Source organism: Oncorhynchus nerka, linkage group LG23 (assembly GCF_034236695.1).
Source record: "Oncorhynchus nerka isolate Pitt River linkage group LG23, Oner_Uvic_2.0, whole genome shotgun sequence".
Classification (NCBI taxonomy): domain Eukaryota; kingdom Metazoa; phylum Chordata; class Actinopteri; order Salmoniformes; family Salmonidae; genus Oncorhynchus; species Oncorhynchus nerka.
In genome coordinates this window covers 16695308-16713688 of record NC_088418.1, presented here as the reverse complement: position 1 = coordinate 16713688, position 18381 = coordinate 16695308, and the positions used below count along the sequence as shown (strand labels likewise).

The following is an 18381-nucleotide window of genomic DNA, read 5'->3' as shown; positions in this document are numbered from 1 at the left end:
GGGGTCTATAACAGCCAATCACAGTTATAGAGAGCAGAGGGGGGTCTATAACAGCCAATCACAGTTATAGAGAGCAGAGGGGGGGTCTATAACAGCCAATCACAGTTATAGAGAGCAGAGGGGGGTCTATAACAGCCAATCACAGTTATAGAGAGCAGAGGGGGTCTATAACAGCCAATCACAGTTATAGAGAGCAGAGGGGGTCTATAACAGCCAATCACAGTTATAGAGAGCAGAGGGGGGTCTATAACAGCCAATCACAGTTATAGAGAGCAGAGGGGGGGTCTATAACAGCCAATCACAGTTATAGAGAGCAGAGGGGGGTCTATAACAGCCAATCACAGTTATAGAGAGACCCTTTGAAACCTCAAGATTCAAAGCAAAAAATTTCAACTGTTTACAAATAGTTACAGACTTTGCCACACTTACAAGGAATGTAGTCTTTACATACATAGCCACACCTCCACCTTTCTTAACTCGATCAGTGCAATACACATTGTAACCATTTATAGAAATATTCTTATCAAGAACAGACTTGCTGAGTCAGGTTTCAGAAAACACAATTACATCAGCATCAGTGTATTTAGCCCAAGTCCTAACCCCATCAATTTTTGACAACAGGCTACTTACTAAAGCCAGATCTAGATTTAAAATCAGAGGGGGGTTGGAGACATTGCACATCAGGGCCAGGGTTTTAGGTTGCACTTTACCATGATATCAACATTAAATTAAAGGTTAAATAACAAATAAAAAATATCAACAAAAGAAGAATAAGTAGGTACCTCTGTTTAATAACCTTTGCACAGATTCTCTTTTTTAAGAGACCTACTGCAAGCAAATTCTACAAGTGAGTTTCCAGACAATACAAAACAGTCATTTGAAACCATTAGACTTTGTTAGTGACACTAGTTCGTACTGTACACATCATCATAGATCTGGGGCGGCAGATAGCCTAGTGGATCGAATCCCTGATCTGACAAGGTAAAATTCCGTCATTCTGCCCCTGAACAAGGCAGTTAACCCACCTGTTCCCCGGTAGGCCGTCATTGTAAATAAGAATTTGTTCGTAACTGACTTGCCTAGTTAAATAAAGGATAAATAAAATCACAAATGCATCGGCACTTGGACAAGTGGACTGTGTGGAAAAGAGCGAGTTACCGCAGACAAAATGTCTAATAGATGGGAGAGCACATTGTCCGATGTACTCACACAGCCACAGCGACAATGTTCATTTTCTCCAGAGTTCAGTAAAGTCAGTGAACAAAGCAATACCATGAAAATTGACATTTTCTCTGAGAGATGTAAGAAATAGAGGCCAAGGAAAGGTAAGGGGAGAGCAGGACTGTGTGAATGTATGAGTGTATGCACGTGTGAGTAGATTGGGTGTGGGGGTCGATCGAGAGAACGTGTTGGGGATTGTTGAGCTGCCTCTAGAACCCAGGCCATCCAGAGAGAGGGTTACTTTGGTAAACTTCAAGTAAAGAGGTGCAAATAGCGGAAAAAATATGAGTTGAGGGAGACCCACGATCTTTACACCAGAAAAACAAAATAGTTTGTACTACACAGCAAGGAAATTATGGATTTGCTCCACCATAAATTAATAGGTTATTAGTCGGTTAAAATCTACTAGTCACAGACAAACAACTTGACATGCTGCCATCTTGGATCTTACGATAGGGTTTTTCTGTAGGGTAGTAGTAGTAGCCTGTAGGGTAGCAGCCTGTAGAGTAGTAGCCTTTAGGGTAGTAGCCTGTTGGGTAGGAGCCTGTAGAGTAGTAGCCTGTAGGGTAGTAGTCTGTAGAGTAGTAGCCTGTAGGGTAGCAGCCTGTAGAGTAGTAGCCTGTAGGGTAGTAGCCTGTTGGGTAGGAGCCTGTAGAGTAGTAGCCTGTAGGGTAGTAGCCTGTAGGGTAGCAGCCTGTAGAGTAGTAGCCTGTAGGGTAGTAGCCTGTAGAGTAGCAGCCTGTAGAGTAGTAGCCTGTAGGGTAGTAGCCTGTAGGGTAGCAGCCTGTAGAGTAGTAGCCTGTAGGGTAGTAGCCTGTAGAGTAGCAGCCTGTAGAGTAGTAGCCTGTAGGGTAGTAGCCTGTAGGGTAGTAGCCTGTAGGGTAGTAGTAGTAGCCTAAATGGTAGTAGTAGTAGCCCAAAGACTAGTAGACTGTAGGGTAATAGCCTGTAGACGTGTAGCCTGTAGGATAGTAGCCTGTAGAGTAGGAGCCTGTAGAGTAGGAGCCTGTAGATAGAGTTGGAGCCCGTAGGGTAGTAGACTGTATAGTAGCCTGTAGATAGAGTTGGAGCCCGTAGGGTAGTAGACTGTAGAGTAGTAGCCTGTAGATAGAGTTGGAGTCCGTAGGGTAGTAGACTGTAGAGTAGTAGCCTGTAGAGTAGGAGCCTGTAGAGTTGGAGCCCGTAGGGTGGTAGACAGTAGAGTAGTAGCCTGTAGATAGAGTTGGAGTCCGTAGGGTAGTAGACTGTAGAGTAGTAGCCTGTAGAGTTGGAGCCTGTAGATTTGGAGCCCGTAGGGTAGTAGACAGTAGGGTAGTAGACAGTAGAGTAGTAGCCTGTAGAGTAGTAGCCAGTAGGGTAGTAGACAGTAGAGTAGTAGCCTGTAGAGTAGTAGCCAGTAGGGTAGTAGACAGTAGAGTAGTAGCCTGTAGAGTAGTAGCCAGTAGGGTAGTAGACAGTAGAGTAGTAGCCTGTAGAGTAGTAGCCAGTAGGGTAGTAGACAGTAGAGTAGTAGCCTGTAGAGTAGTAGCCAGTAGAGTAGTAGCCTGTAGAGTAGTAGCCTGTAGAGTAGTAGCCTGTAGAGTAGTAGACAGTAGAGTAGTAGCCTGTAGAGTTGGAGCCTGTAGAGTTGGAGCCCGTAGGGTAGTAGACAGTAGGGTAGTAGACAGTAGAGTAGTAGCCTGTAGAGTAGTAGCCAGTAGGGTAGTAGACAGTAGAGTAGTAGCCTGTAGAGTAGTAGCCAGTAGGGTAGTAGACAGTAGAGTAGTAGCCTGTAGAGTAGTAGCCAGTAGAGTAGTAGCCTGTAGAGTAGTAGCCTGTAGAGTAGTAGCCTGTAGAGTAGTAGACAGTAGAGTAGTAGCCTGTAGAGTAGTAGCCTGTAGAGTAGTAGCCTGTAGAGTAGTAGCCTGTAGAGTAGTAGACAGTAGAGTAGTAGCCTGTAGAGTTGGAGCCCGTAGGGTAGTAGACAGTAGAGTAGTAGCCTATAGAGTAGTAGCCTGTAGAGTAGTAGCCTGTAGAGTAGTAGACAGTAGAGTAGTAGCCTGTAGAGTTGGAGCCCGTAGGGTAGTAGACAGTAGAGTAGTAGCCTGTAGAGTTGGAGCCCGTAGGGTAGTAGACAGTAGAGTAGTAGCCTGTAGAGTTGGAGCCTGTAGGGTAGTAGACAGTAGAGTAGTAGCCTGTAGAGTAGTAGCCTGTAGAGTAGTAGCCTGTAGAGTAGTAGACAGTAGAGTAGTAGCCTGTAGAGTTGGAGCCCGTAGGGTAGTAGACAGTAGAGTAGTAGCCTGTAGAGTAGGAGCCCGTAGGGTAGTAGACTGTAGAGTAGTAGCCTGTAGAGTTGGAGCCCGTAGGGTAGTAGACAGTAGAGTAGTAGCCTGTAGAGTTGGAGCCCGTAGGGTAGTAGACAGTAGAGTAGTAGACAGTAGAGTAGTAGCCTGTAGAGTAGTAGACAGTAGAGTAGTAGCCTGTAGAGTAGTAGCCTGTAGAGTAGTAGCCTGTAGAGTAGTAGACAGTAGAGTAGTAGCCTGTAGAGTAGTAGCCTGTAGAGTAGTAGACAGTAGGATAGTAGACAGTAGAGTAGTAGCCTGTAGAGTAGTAGACAGTAGAGTAGGAGCCTGTAGAGTAGTAGCCTGTAGAGTAGTAGACAGTAGGGTAGTAGACAGTAGGGTAGTAGACAGTAGAGTAGTAGCCTGTAAAGTAGTAGCCTGTAGAGTAGTAGACAGTAGAGTAGTAGCCTGTAGAGTAGTAGCCTGTAGAGTAGTAGCCTGTAGAGTAGTAGCCTGTAGGGTAGTAGACTGTAGAGTAGTAGCCTGTAGAGTAGTAGCCTGTAGAGTAGTAGCCTGTAGGGTAGTAGACTGTAGAGTAGTAGCCTGTAGAGTAGTAGGCTGTAGAGTAGTAGCCCGTAGGGTAGTAGCCCGTAGAGTAGTAGCCTGTAGAGTAGTAGACAGTAGAGTAGTAGCCTGTAGAGTAGTAGCCTGTAGAGTAGTAGCCTGTAGAGTAGTAGCCTGTAGAGTAGTAGCCTGTAGAGTTGGAGTCCGTAGGGTAGTAGCCTGTAGAGTAGTAGCCTGTAGAGTAGTAGCCTGTAGAGTAGTAGCCTGTAGAGTAGTAGACAGTAGAGTAGTAGCCTGTAGAGTAGTAGCCTGTAGAGTAGTAGCCTGTAGGGTAGTAGACTGTAGAGTAGTAGCCTGTAGAGTAGTAGCCTGTAGAGTAGTAGCCTGTAGGGTAGTAGACTGTAGAGTAGCAGCCTGTAGAGTAGTAGCCTGTAGAGTAGTAGCCTGTAGAGTAGTAGCCTGTAGAGTAGTAGCCTGTAGGGTAGTAGACTGTAGAGTAGTAGCCTGTAGAGTAGTAGCCTGTAGAGTAGTAGACTGTAGAGTAGTAGCCTGTAGAGTAGTAGACTGTAGAGTAGTAGCCTGTAGAGTAGTAGCCTGTAGAGTAGTAGCCTGTAGAGTAGTAGACTGTAGAGTAGTAGCCTGTAGAGTAGTAGCCTGTAGGGTAGTAGCCTGTAGAGTAGTAGCCTGTAGAGTAGGAGCCTGTAGAGTAGTAGCCTGTAGAGTAGTAGCCTGTAGAGTTGGAGCCCGTAGGGTAGTAGACAGTAGAGTAGTAGCCTGTAGAGTAGTAGCCTGTAGAGTAGTAGCCTGTAGAGTAGTAGCCTGTAGAGTAGGAGCCTGTAGAGTAGGAGCCTGTAGAGTAGTAGCCTGTAGAGTAGTAGCCTGTAGAGTTGGAGCCCGTAGGGTAGTAGACAGTAGAGTAGTAGCCTGTAGAGTAGTAGCCTGTAGAGTAGTAGCCTGTAGGGTAGTAGCCTGTAGAGTAGTAGCCTGTAGAGTAGTAGCCTGTAGAGTAGTAGCCTGTAGAGTAGTAGACAGGAGAGTAGTAGCCTGTAGCGTAGGAGCCTGTAGAGTAGTAGCCTGTAGAGTAGTAGCCTGTAGAGTAGTAGCCTGTAGAGTAGTAGACAGTAGAGTAGTAGACAGTAGAGTAGTAGCCTGTAGAGTAGTAGCCTGTAGAGTAGTAGCCTGTAGAGTAGTAGACAGTAGAGTAGTAGCCTGTAGAGTAGTAGACAGTAGAGTAGTAGCCTGTAGGGTAGTAGCCTGTAGAGTAGTAGCCTGTAGGGTAGTAGCCTGTAGAGTAGTAGCCTGTAGGGTAGTAGACAGTAGAGTAGTAGCCTGTAGAGTAGTAGCCTGTAGAGTAGTAGCCTGTAGAGTAGTAGACAGTAGAGTAGTAGCCTGTAGCGTAGGAGCCTGTAGAGTAGTAGCCTGTAGAGTAGTAGCCTGTAGAGTAGTAGCCTGTAGAGTAGTAGCCTGTAGGGTAGTAGCCTGTAGAGTAGTAGCCTGTAGAGTAGTAGCCTGTAGAGTAGTAGCCTGTAGAGTAGTAGACAGTAGAGTAGTAGACAGTAGAGTAGTAGCCTGTAGAGTAGTAGCCTGTAGAGTAGTAGCCTGTAGAGTAGTAGACAGTAGAGTAGTAGCCTGTAGAGTAGTAGACAGTAGAGTAGTAGCCTGTAGGGTAGTAGCCTGTAGAGTAGTAGCCTGTAGGGTAGTAGCCTGTAGAGTAGTAGCCTGTAGGGTAGTAGACAGTAGAGTAGTAGCCTGTAGAGTAGTAGCCTGTAGAGTAGTAGCCTGTAGAGTAGTAGCCTGTAGAGTAGTAGCCTGTAGAGTAGTAGCCTGTAGAGTAGTAGACAGTAAAGTAGTAGCCTGTAGCGTAGGAGCCTGTAGAGTAGTAGCCTGTAGAGTAGTAGCCTGTAGAGTAGTAGCCTGTAGGGTAGTAGCCTGTAGAGTAGTAGCCTGTAGAGTAGTAGCCTGTAGAGTAGTAGCCTGTAGGGTAGTAGCCTGTAGAGTAGTAGCCTGTAGAGTAGTAGCCTGTGCGCGGGTTGTTGATTAACCCTTTACTGCCATGAAATAAACAATGTATTGCAGAGCATTACCTCATCATACTGATTAATGGTTAACAGTAGCGTGACTATAGGATCAGTATCTTTTAGGAAGATTATTGATCCATATCATTGGTTACAGATAATTAATCACTGATCAATACTATGCCAGTTATTCCTAATCAGAACAAATACCTTCACCACATTGAAAAGGTGGCTTCACCTATACAATTAAAACATCATATAAAGGACACTGAAAAGGTTCCTGTTTTGAATGACACCCAGCTTTGTAAAACAGTGGGACTGGGGATGGAGTGCTGTGCACAGCATGGTAGCCTGAGCCTGTACCTCCTCACAGACCCAGCAGCACTCGCTGTGTGTGGTCTGGGTCTCTGTGTGTCTCTGTCTCGGTCTGTGTAGCTCATAGCCAGAAGCAAGGCTAAAAGAAGGCAATCCCAGAACAGCAGACAAACACTGGAGAAAAGAGTGGACCATTCACCTTTCTCTCTGCAGGAAAGCCACCATTCATTTTATCACGTTGGACAGGTGAAAGCTTTATGGCCAAGGCCATTAGAGAGGGCTTGTTTTGGCTGCCACACTGTGCTCCCTCTGTCGTCATGCCGTTGTCGTGCACATAATGATGTGATCGCTGTGGTGTGGTGGGATTCCTGGAGCGTGTCTGAAATAACACCCTATTCCAAAAAAAAGAAGGAACTGTATTATGAAGCCAAGATCAATGATGGACAGAACGATGGAAATAGTACTTCATATGAAATGATGGGCAGAACGATGGAAATAGTACTTCATATGAAATGATGGACAGAACGATGGAAATAGTACTTCATATGAAATGATGGACAGAACGATGGAAATAGTACTTCATATGAAATGATGGGCAGAACGATGGAAATAGTACTTCATATGAAATGATGGGCAGAAAGACCAATTCCACTCCGTATTTCATCCAATCAGATGGCTTATTCTTCACTTAACTATTTCATGTTGCCAATTATTTTAATGATTGGTGGGCAAACTTAGGCAGGACATGCCAGCATCGAACAGTGAGCCATCGTATTCATGCATAAAACCATGAAAAATAATGAAAGAAAAGCATTGTAAGTTTGAATTTTGTAAAATGAGTTTGGAAGAGGTGGACAAGTATTGTTATCAATCAATAATGACAAACCTCCTGGCGTTGACAACTTACATGGAAAGCTAGTGAGGAGGGTAGACTCTGAGTCTAAAAACCCTCTCCTATATGTCATGTCTTTAATATGAGTATAGAGGATTTTTTTTTCTTCAGGCCTTTACTGGTTCTAACAGCTGACCTATCAGCTTGCTGCCAGATCTTAGCAAACTGTTGGAAGAAATTGTGTTTGACCAAATACAATGCTATTTCTCTGTACACAAATTAACAACAGCCTTTCAGCATGCTTATAGAGAAGGGCAGTCAACTGGCACACATTACTGATGATTGGTTAAAAGAAATTGATAATAACAAGATTGCGGTACCTGTAGTGTTAGATTTTAGTGCTGCCTTTGATTTTATTGACCATAACCTGTTGTTGAAAAAATTGTCTTGTAGCTTTTCAACCTCAGCTCTGAATCCATGATATGGCAATCTATCCAATAGAACACAGAGGGTTTTATTTAATGGAAGATTCTCTAATGTTAAACATGTGAAGTGTGGTGTACTGCAGGGCAGCTCTCTTGGCCCTCTACTCTTTTCTATTTTTACCAATGACCTGTCACCTTTTTTTTTTTTACCAAGCCTGTGTCCATGTATACTGATGATTCAACACCCAATAAGTGTCAGCAACCACAGCTAGTGAAATCACTGCAACCCTAAACAAATAGTTGCAGTCAGTTTTATAATGGGTGACCAATAATAAACTGGTCCTGTACTCTCTACAACTAAGAGCAATGTATTTGGTACAAATCTCCCTAAGTTCTAGACCTCAGCTGAATCTGGTAATTAATGGTGTGGCTGTTGGATAAGTTGAGGAGACTCAATTACTTAGTTTAACCTTAGATTGTAAACCTTCAAGGCAGGGTAGCCTAGTAGTTAGAGCGGTGGACTAGCAACCAGAAGATTGCAAATGTACAGTATTATACAGAGCCATGATTAGGGCTGCAAGGGCTGCTACCTTGACCGTATTACCGCCACACCGGCGGTCACAGGTCATGACAGCAGTCAAATTCCAAATTCCACACTCTCTTGTCAATGCAAATGTAATCAAAAATGTAATCAAACACTTCATGAGAGCCCATGAGCTCATGTTCCACAACATTCCTATAGGCTATGCAATTGCGTGAGAAACGGGTTGATGGCCTCTTCTAAAAATAGGAGGTCCCCTCAGCTTTCTATATTCTAGGCCTACTATATTTTTTCCTAACCTTTCATAATATTAAGAACATTGCTTTTCTTTACAACAGGAGTATAGCCTACCTGGCTGGCATGAAAATGAACCATGGGAAAAGCATCCTCCATTTGCAATTTAGGTGCAAAGATTACATGTATTTCTTTCTGCTGCCCCTGTTTTTAGACAGATGCATGATAATGGTCCTGTTTTTTTAGACAGGTGCATGATAATGGTCCTGGTTTTTTAGACAGGTGCATGATAATGGTCCTGGTTTTTTAGACAGGTGCATGATAATGGTCCTGGTTTTTTAGACAGGTGCATGATAATGGTCCTGGTTTTTTAGACAGGTGCATGATAATGGTTCTAAATAAAAATGAATTTCACACATATATTATTTAATATTAAGTAAAGACTAGATTAAATCAAGAATAGTGTGATGGGTGACAATATTATCCTATGATGCCCAGCTTATTAAGGCAAGAAATAGTGCATGCTTTTTTTACTACTTTTTTCAAATCAGAGTCGCACACCTCATGTAGCCTTGCCCATAGACCTACATGTTTTGATAAGGTCTGTATCTCAACTAAAGTGGCCAAATAACTTTTTAAAATGAAGCACATTAATCCACTTTACAACAGGTGTAGAGCCTAACTGGCATACATAAGCAGCATGTGAGTTTCAAGTACATTATCACCATAAAAATGCACCTTTATAATAAAAGCATTACATGTATAATCGCATTTGCGGTCACTTTTGATAAAGGTGTTTTCCTGCTAATGGAACATTCACGCTTATAGCCTACTAACCGTGTGCGCATTGCTGCGTTTATAATGTGAAGAAATAACCTAATAGTTTATTAACATTTTAATTTAAACATTCTCATTTGTTACGTCAGCCTCATTGCTTAAAACAGATTTTTTTAATGCTTGTGGTTGTATTCATTTGGGATCTATCGCATCCCATAACTGTCCCAGGCTATGTTTGTAATATTTATTTATTGCACAGAATAGAATAGGTCAACCTTTGTACTATGGGGGATAGTAAATTGACATAGGCTAGTGCTTTTGCTGTTCGTTAGGCCTGCTCATCTTGTTGGCTAACGAAAAGTAAATGTGGACATTTATTCCAATATCTTCAATATGCGCCTCGGAATTGGATACAGACTCGCGCAGTTGCGTCCCTGATGTGTCTGTCTTCACTTGTAGCCTGTGAGAAAAGACCTGATCACCTGATGGAGAGCCATGTGAGTAAGAGATGCTTCAGCACGCAGCCGTGAAAAGGGGATTATAATTATTGCAGCCATTGTCCGCTAAAGGCATGGATTCTTTTAGGGGGCATTACGGCCACACTCACGGGATGCAGCTGGGAAATTCAAGGCATTATCAAGTGCTTGTCAATTTGTGAATGAGAGACTGATGAAGTGTGTACAGCCTGCACAAAAACAAACTAAGCAGAGCTTGCCTTTCATGCAACTTTTTTCAGATCATCATTAGTCGTATCATACAGCCTTAGAATGTATTAAAAATCAAAACATTTAGCGCAACCATTGTATCAGAACTAAAGTTACATAAATAACTTAAGCTTAATTAAAACTCTTTTGGGATAGGGGGCAGCATTTTCACTTTTGGATGAATAGCGTGCCCAGAGTGAACTGCCTCCTACTCTGTTCCAGATGCTAATATATGCATATTATTATTGGTATTGGATAGAAAACACTCTGAAGTTTCTAAAACTGTTTGAATGATGTCTGTGAGTATAACAAAACTCATATGGCAGGCGAAAACCTGAGAAAAATCCAACCAGGAAGTGGGAAATCTGAGGTTTGTAGTTTTTCAAAGCCGAATACACAGTTGGATATGGATAAAGTTGCACTTCCTACAGCTTCCACTAGATGTCAACCGTCTTTAGAAACTTGAATGAGGATTCTACTATAAAGGAGGGGCTCATGAGACCTGTTTGAGTCAGTGGTCTGGCAGTGACTCACGCTCGTGACGCGCGCTCCCGACAGAATTACCTCTCGTTCCAGTGCTTTTCTTTAGACATAGGAATTCTCCGGTTGGAAGCTTATTGATGTTTTATGTTAAAAACATCCTAAAGATTGATTCCATACATCGTTTGACTTGTTTCTACGACCTGTAACGGAACCTTTCGAGTTTTTGTCTGGACGAAGTGCTTGCGCCTCATGAAGATGGATTACTGGGCTGAACACACTAACAATAAGTAGATATTTGGACATAAATGATGAACTTTATGGAACTTTATGTAAAAAATCAGTCATTTATTGTCGAACTGGGATTCCTGGGAGTGCCTTCTGATGAAGGTCATCAAAGGTAAGTGAATATTTATCGTGTTATTTCTAACTTCTGTTGACTCCAAAATGGCAGATATTTCTCTGGCTGGTTTGGGCTCTGAGCCCCGTTCTCAGATTATGCTTTTTCCGTAAAGTATTTTTGAAATCTGACACAGCAGTTGCATTAAGGAGAAGTCTATCTTTAATTCTGTGAATAACAATTGTATCTTTTATCAATGTTTATTATGAGTATTTCTGCAAAATCATCTGATGTTTTGGAATCAAAACATTACTGCACGTAACGCACCAATGTAAACTGAGATTTTTGGATATAAATATGCACATTATCGAACAAAACATACATGTATTGTGTAACAGGATGTCCTATGAGTGTCATCTGATCAAGATCATCAAAGGTTAGTGATTAATTTGATCTATATTTCTGCTTTATGTGACTCCTATCTTTGGATGGAAAAATGGCTGTGTTTTTTTGACTTGGCGATGATCTGACATAATCATATGTTGTGCTTTCGCTGTAATTAATTTTTGAAATCAGACACGATAGGTAGATTAACAAGAAGTTTATCTTTCATTTGCTGTATTGGAGTTGTTAATGTGTGAAAGTTACATATTTCTAAAAAATATTTTGGAATTTTGCGTGCTGCCTTTTCAGCTGAATGTTGTCGAGGGGTTCCGCTAGCGGAATGCCTGCCCTAGAAAGGATACGATACCTGTTTCTTTGTTAACCGCTCAACACAGAATAGCCGGATGTGTGCAATCTCTCAAACCGTTTGGAGAAAATATCCTTTCTATTTTATTCAGCTATGGTCAATTGTATTATTCAAACTATAAAATAATATCAAATAATGCCATGGAATTCTAAGCGAATCGTGTTTGTTAAATCTTGTCTGCTAAATCTTGCCTGCCATATTGCATAGCCAGATCAGGGCCTATGAAGGACAACTCAGAGTATAATATTTTGTTCTTCTGAAATAGACTACATGTTTCTTTAGACCTGTATAAAATAAATCATGGCTTTATTGTGATGATGTAGACTATATTACATGGATTTATTCAACTTTTTAAAATGTAGATGTTCCAAAGGTCTGCATCGATGTGTGGAAGCCAAGAGATGCTAAATGTGTTCATGTGAATTAACAGTCAATTACCGTGAGACCGGCAGTTATTTGCTTGACAATCACCGGCTGAAAAAAAGCCATGACCGCCACAGTCCTAGCCATGATTGCATGGAACACCTTCCACCTCATATAGCACTAGGGAACTGCAAACATGGTTCAATAAACAAATAGTGCAACACTTCACGGCACAACGCCTCTCCCCCATGTGACCTTCTTGTTGTGATGGTGTACTGGAATGTACAGTATGTGTGTAACTGATAGATGCACACACTACATGTTCAGGTTTTTAAATGTATGTCAGTTGTAAAGTATTTTGTCTGTAACGTCTTCTTCGTTATGTTTCGGACCCCAGTTAGACTTGCTATCGCCATTGGCGTCGGCTAATGGGGATCCTAATAAAATAAATCCCTATATAGTGCATTACTTTTGACCAGGGTCCATGGGGTAGTGCACTATATAGGGAATAGAGTGCCATTTTGGTGTAGATTTGGTACCAAACATACGCTCGGACAGGGAGACGAACAGTGTGGTCAGGAAGATATAGCAATGATAAGCTGAGTTGAGCCGAGTTTGGGCAGCCCTGCTCTGGGTAATATGAACTTCTGAAGTCTTGTGCATCACTAATATCAATCTCATTTATATGGCAACTCGACCTTATCCAGTGGGAGTGGACAGCTTGTATACGGGCTTTTATAGAAGAGGCACACTAAGAATACAACTTTAAATGGGTCAGCATGTGGGTCTATATTTAGAGCAAAGCAGTTCTCACTTCAAATACCCTTTATTGCCTATCATGGGTCATTATTCCTGGATGATATCGGAATCTTTTTGCAGCGGCCAAGTCAGGAAATGATAATAAACTCCTACAGTCTAGACATAAATTTCACATAATGAGTTCATAACTGTCAGGGAGATGTGACAGTTCTAGCCTAACCTCATCCGAGATCAGATATTCTCTCACACTTACCTTAAGTAATGTTGATTGTGTGATTACTATTTCTCAAAACTATTTTTTTTAAAGATCCTTGTCAAAATTCTTAACGGTCTGACACTTGAATCTAACACTTGCGAGAGCAGACTCATAAACTTCAGACATAACTGTCTATCTATATCTGTGGTGATTATAGCCATGGCCTCATAACCATGGGTTCACATGAATGACTATTAGGAGAGTCAAGGGATGCCAAGTCATGCTCTGGTGAAACATTTACCAGCAATGAGTCGATATTTCACCATCAATATAATGTTGAATTACTGGTAGGAGCTGGAAGGGAAGGTAATGAGTTGTGTGGTAGAAAGGGAGGGCAGTGGACAGGAAATGGGGGGCACATGGGAGAGTGAGTATTCTGTTTTGGAATACTAGTCCGCCTCACCTCATCTCAGCACCCAAATGGCCCAGACAAATGCTTTTCAGCACTGTTGCCTGCTGGGAGGGAAAAGCCCCAGATTCATCACTCCTCATATAGGGCTCAGATGTGTCACATTTAAATGTCTGTTCTTCCAACCTGCCACCTCTCACTGAAATGCTGTGTGGTAATCAGACCCCTCTTCACCCCTTGGATGGTTTCAGGCGCTTCGGAAACAGATGGATAAAAACAGCACAGAAGGACACTTAATGATAAAAACCTGCTCACCCTAAAAGGGAAAGATTACACATTTTAAGGGAAATAATGATTAGTCATCATAATCTGGTTATTTTTTTCTATCCAGATATTTGTCTACTACTCTGAGATAAGAGGAGGCCTCAGATAGGATTTCAAGGTTTAGCTGTCAGTCATTTATTATTTCTTTAATCTTTAAATGTATTATATTATGACATTTTAACAGTTGCCAACTCCCTGATAAAGTGTAATTAAGTGTAGGGTTTAAATACTAACTCAGGGAAACCATGGAAGATCGCATCTTTAAAAATAAAAAAAAACACTATGATTTACCATGCCTTGTCAGGTAAATAAATTACATTTCAGACATCCTGTCATCCTTGTTTACCTTGACAGTATCCTTGATAAGTATATATACCCTTCGGAACAGCTAACATCTATCATATCTCGTCTGTGACAGAAAACTGAAGATTGCCTTTTGAATGTTCAAAGGTTGGGCCGGCAGACATTATATTGTTGCCTTCCAAAAGAACCGATATAAACCTTTCATTCAAACTACTATATTACTTTTGGACAATCAGATCTTTTGATTGTTCTAAAGCATTTCCTCCGTCAAACTGAGACAAGCATGTCTGCTCTCCTCCCATGCGTCGCACTATTGTGAGAGATTTCATCAGAATGATTCAAACCTCTAAAGCATGAATAGACTATGTATAGATTCATAATAATAACAATCTATTCTATAGAGTGAGTACTCTGAGATGGATGTCACGTTAACACTGAAGGTGTTTGGGGAGGGTGAAGTACTATTCAAAGACAGTTTTGTCCTAGTAGCGGAAGCCATCTTTTAACCTATTTTTAACATGGTACAGAAAACCTACTTAGTGTGATTCATTTGGAACCAAAATGGGAGATATCACGCTTCTGCTTTGCTCAATTACAATGCTGTGGCTCAACCAGCACAAAATGAACAGGGGATTATGTTTGCTGTTATTCAAACATTGTCTCAAATTCATCAAATTGTCTCACTCTGCTCAAAGCTTTTTCCGAGATAGATTTTTGTGACAGATTAGTGGTGATTTGCTGCCCTCCTGTGTCTCATGTATTAATAATGCTGAACTCAGTGAACATTTGTAACAATAGCAGCATGGCTACGTCCCAATAATCTCTCCTTCCTCCTGAAGTGTGCACTCGTTGACTGCTCCCCACAAATGTAAAAGCATTGGATTGGCGTAGGCATGGGCTGTTTTCCGTCATTTGTGTTTTAGGAGAGATCATTGGGATACAACCATAAGTTAATGTAACCTGGGTGTTTTTGGAGAGATCATTGAGATACAACCATAAGTTATTGTAACCTAGGTGTTTTAGGAGAGATCATTGAGATACAACCATACGTTATTGTAACCTATGTGTTTTAGGAGAGATCGTTGAGATACAACCATAAGTTATTGTAACCTAGGTGTTTTCGGAGAGATCATTGGGATACAACCATAAGTTATTGTAACCTAGGTGTTTTAGGAGAGATCATTGAGATACAACCATAAGTTACTGTAACCTAGGTGTTTTAGGAGAGATCTTTGAGATACAACCATAAGTTATTGTAACCTAGGTGTTTTAGGAGAGATCTTTGAGATACAACCATAAGTTATTGTAACCTAGGTGTTTTAGGAGAGATCATTGAGATACAACCATAAGTTACTGTAACCTAGGTGTTTTAGGAGAGATCTTTGAGATACAACCATAAGTTATTGTAACCTAGGTGTTTTAGGAGAGATCATTGAGATACAACCATAAGTTATTGTAACCTAGGTGTTTTAGGAGAGATCATTGAGATACAACCATAAGTTATTGTAACCTAGGTGTTTTAGGAGAGATCATTGAGATACAACCATAAGTTATTGTATCCTAGGTGTTTTAGGAGAGATCGTTGAGATACAACCACAAGTTATTGTAACCTATGTGTTTTAGGTAGTCAATGATTAATGTGACTCTGTCTTCACTTTCAGTTCATTTAAGCACTTGATCGGGGGCCTCGAGGATGTCTCAAACAAAGGCTATGAGGATGTAGGGGCCAAAGCCAAGTAAGTATCTCACTCTTCACATACAGTTCCCTACATGCATCCGATGTCCAAAATTGTGCATCGTCTACATACAGGGCATCATTAGCGTCAAACATATTCCCGTTTCCTTATACACCCACACATACATATACACTAGATACTGTATACATATATACATGTAACTAACACCCCTCAAGCACACCTCATTACAACAATACCCTTCAGCCCCAAACACACACCTCATTAACACTAAACTCCCCTAGCCATTGCAAAACCAGATGAGGTTGTAGTCGATGCTTGGAGTTAATTAGTCTCGTTTCATCTGTCTTGCCGTTCCTCTGACCTCTTCCTGGATATAATTATCTCTGCTGCACCGGCTTTCCATAAAGAAAAACTTCATCCAGCCCAACGGCTTTAGTTACATGTGAATCCTACCCCAGTCCCTGCTACAATTGTTGAGCTCTGGAGTTTAGAATGCTTTCTTGATTTCCTGATTGGTGGGAAAATGAGGAATATGAGGCATCCAACCAATAATAGTGATTCATTTGATAGTGGTCTTGTCTTCAGCTTGTCATTTTAATTAGAGAAGACACATTGGGTTTTGTATTTCGCTGAACTTAGAACATATTGTAGTTGGTTAGTACGCAGGCTAACGATACATGCTGCTCTTGAAAACTGATTTGTGTCACGGGCACATATTGTTCTCATAACAGAGTTTGGAAACACTCCGCTCTCCTGTTTTTGCTGCTGAAATATGTCAAGCAACAAACTGCATGTTCTTTGAGATAATATTAACCATTGTTTTCATCAACTCAAAGCAGATAGGTATTGAACAACTCCTATGTTAAATGGCGTGCAATTAAATCCCATGTTTGTCATTGACGTGGGTAATAACTGTCTGTATGAGGGGGCTCACTCACAAACGTACAGCGGAAAGGACATCTGTCCCTAGAGTCATGAGGAAGTCCATCTGTCCCTAGAGTCATGAGGAGGACATCTGTCCCTAGAGGCATGAGGAGGACATCTTTCCCTAGAGCCATGAGGAGGACATCTGTCCCTAGAGGCATGAGGAGGACATCTTTCCCTAGAGCCATGAGGAGGACATCTTTCCCTAGAGGCATGAGGAGGACATCTGTCCCTAGCCTAGAGCCATGAAGAGGACATCTGTCCCTAGAGCCATGAGGAAAGGCCATCTGTCCCTAGAGTCATGAGGAAGTCCATCTGTCCCTAGAGTCATGAGGAGGACATCTGTCCCTAGAGCCATGAGGAGGACATTTTTCCCTAGAGGCATGAGGAGGACATCTGTCCCTAGAGGCATGAGGAGGACATCTGTCCCTAGCCTAGAGCCATGAAGAGGACATCTGTCCCTAGAGCCATGAAGAGCCCACCTGTCCCTAGCCAAGAGCCATGAAGAGGACATCTGTCCCTAGCCTAGAGCCATGAAGAGGACATCTGTCCCTAGAGCCATGAGGAGCCCATCTGTCACTAGCCATATATGCAGCAGTGTCCTCCATTGTCAGGGGGCCTGGTGTGTGTGTCTCAGATAGCATTTCATTTGGCTGTCTTTTATGTTGGTGTACTACAATCCCTAGTGTATTATTCCCACGCCTTCTTCTGCATAACATAGAGACATGACTCACTATGATGGGTACAATGAATTTGCATTGTGAAGCTCTTTCAATACTGCTTTATATCATTTGAAAATGATGCAAGTACCCCCTCTAGTGGTCAGTGATCCTTAGTACAGGAGCTGATTAATTGACGTCAGAGCCAGCTGTTCACAGTCACAAATGGCCAAGTCCTACATTGAGATATATTATTATTGGTAATGAAACAGGCCGTAGACCTGTGTGCTCACCCCTCAAAATACTTTTGTGGGTCCTCCATCATCTCTAACAACTGTTGTTGTCATGCTATCGTAAGTGTTGTGCCAAAGCCTATGAGGAAATGCATGTTTTTTTGGGGGGGTTGGATGAACACCGTAAATAAGGTCTGTGGTAAACACAGGTTTAGGTCTTATAGGTCTTATAGGTTTTGTTCTATGAGATAATCTTCATCAGATTACATTAATTCTGGTGATTTTTTAAGCATTTATACAGTGCCTTTGGAAAGTATTCAGACCCTCTTTAATTTTTCCACATTTTGTTATGTTACAGCCTTATTCTAAAATGTATTAAATTGTGTTTCTCCCCTTATCACTCTACACACAATACCCCATAATAACAAATAAACATTTAAACATTTTTGCTAATTGATTTAAAAAAAAATTACATTTACATAAGTATTCAGACCCTTTACTCAGTACTTTGTTCAAGCACCTTTGGTAGCAATTACAGCCTCGAGTCTTCTTGGGTATGACGCGACAAGCTTGGGACACCTGTATTTGGGTTTCTCAGACTCTTCTCTGCAGATCCTCTCAAGCTCTGTCAGGTTGAATGGGGAGCGTTGCTGCACAGATGTTCGATCGGGTTCAAGTCCAGGCTCTGGCTAGGCCACTCAAGGACATTCAGAGACTTGTCCCGAAGCCACTCCTGCGTTGTCTTGGCTGTGTGCTTAGGGTCATTGTCCTGTTGGAAGGTGAACCTTTGCCCCAGTCTGAGGCTCTGAGCGCTCTGGAGCAGGTTTTCATCAAGGATCTCTCTGTACTTTGCTCCGTTCATCTTTGCCTCGATCCTGATTAGTCTCCCAGTCCCTGCCGTTGAATAACACCCCCACAGCATGATGTTTCCACTACCATGCTTCACCATGGGGATGGAGCCAGGTTTCCTCCAGAATTTGACGCTTGGCATTCAGGCCAAAAATAGTTTAATCTTGGCTTCATCAGAACAGGGAATCTTGTTTCTCATGGTCTG

At 41.9% G+C, this 18381-nt stretch overlaps 1 protein-coding gene across 4 annotated transcripts in view; it reads left to right on the top strand.

Moving 5' to 3' along the window:
• The window catches only part of LOC115106350 (cGMP-dependent protein kinase 1-like), a 223847-nt gene that overhangs the window by 190441 nt on the left and 15025 nt on the right, over positions 1–18381 (top strand). For all 4 annotated transcript variants that reach the window (XM_029628986.2, XM_029628985.2, XM_029628983.2 and 1 more), the window contains exon 9: positions 15476–15550. In XM_029628986.2, coding sequence (XP_029484846.1) covers positions 15476–15550 — 75 coding nt within the window. The remainder of the gene's footprint in view (positions 1–15475; positions 15551–18381) is intronic.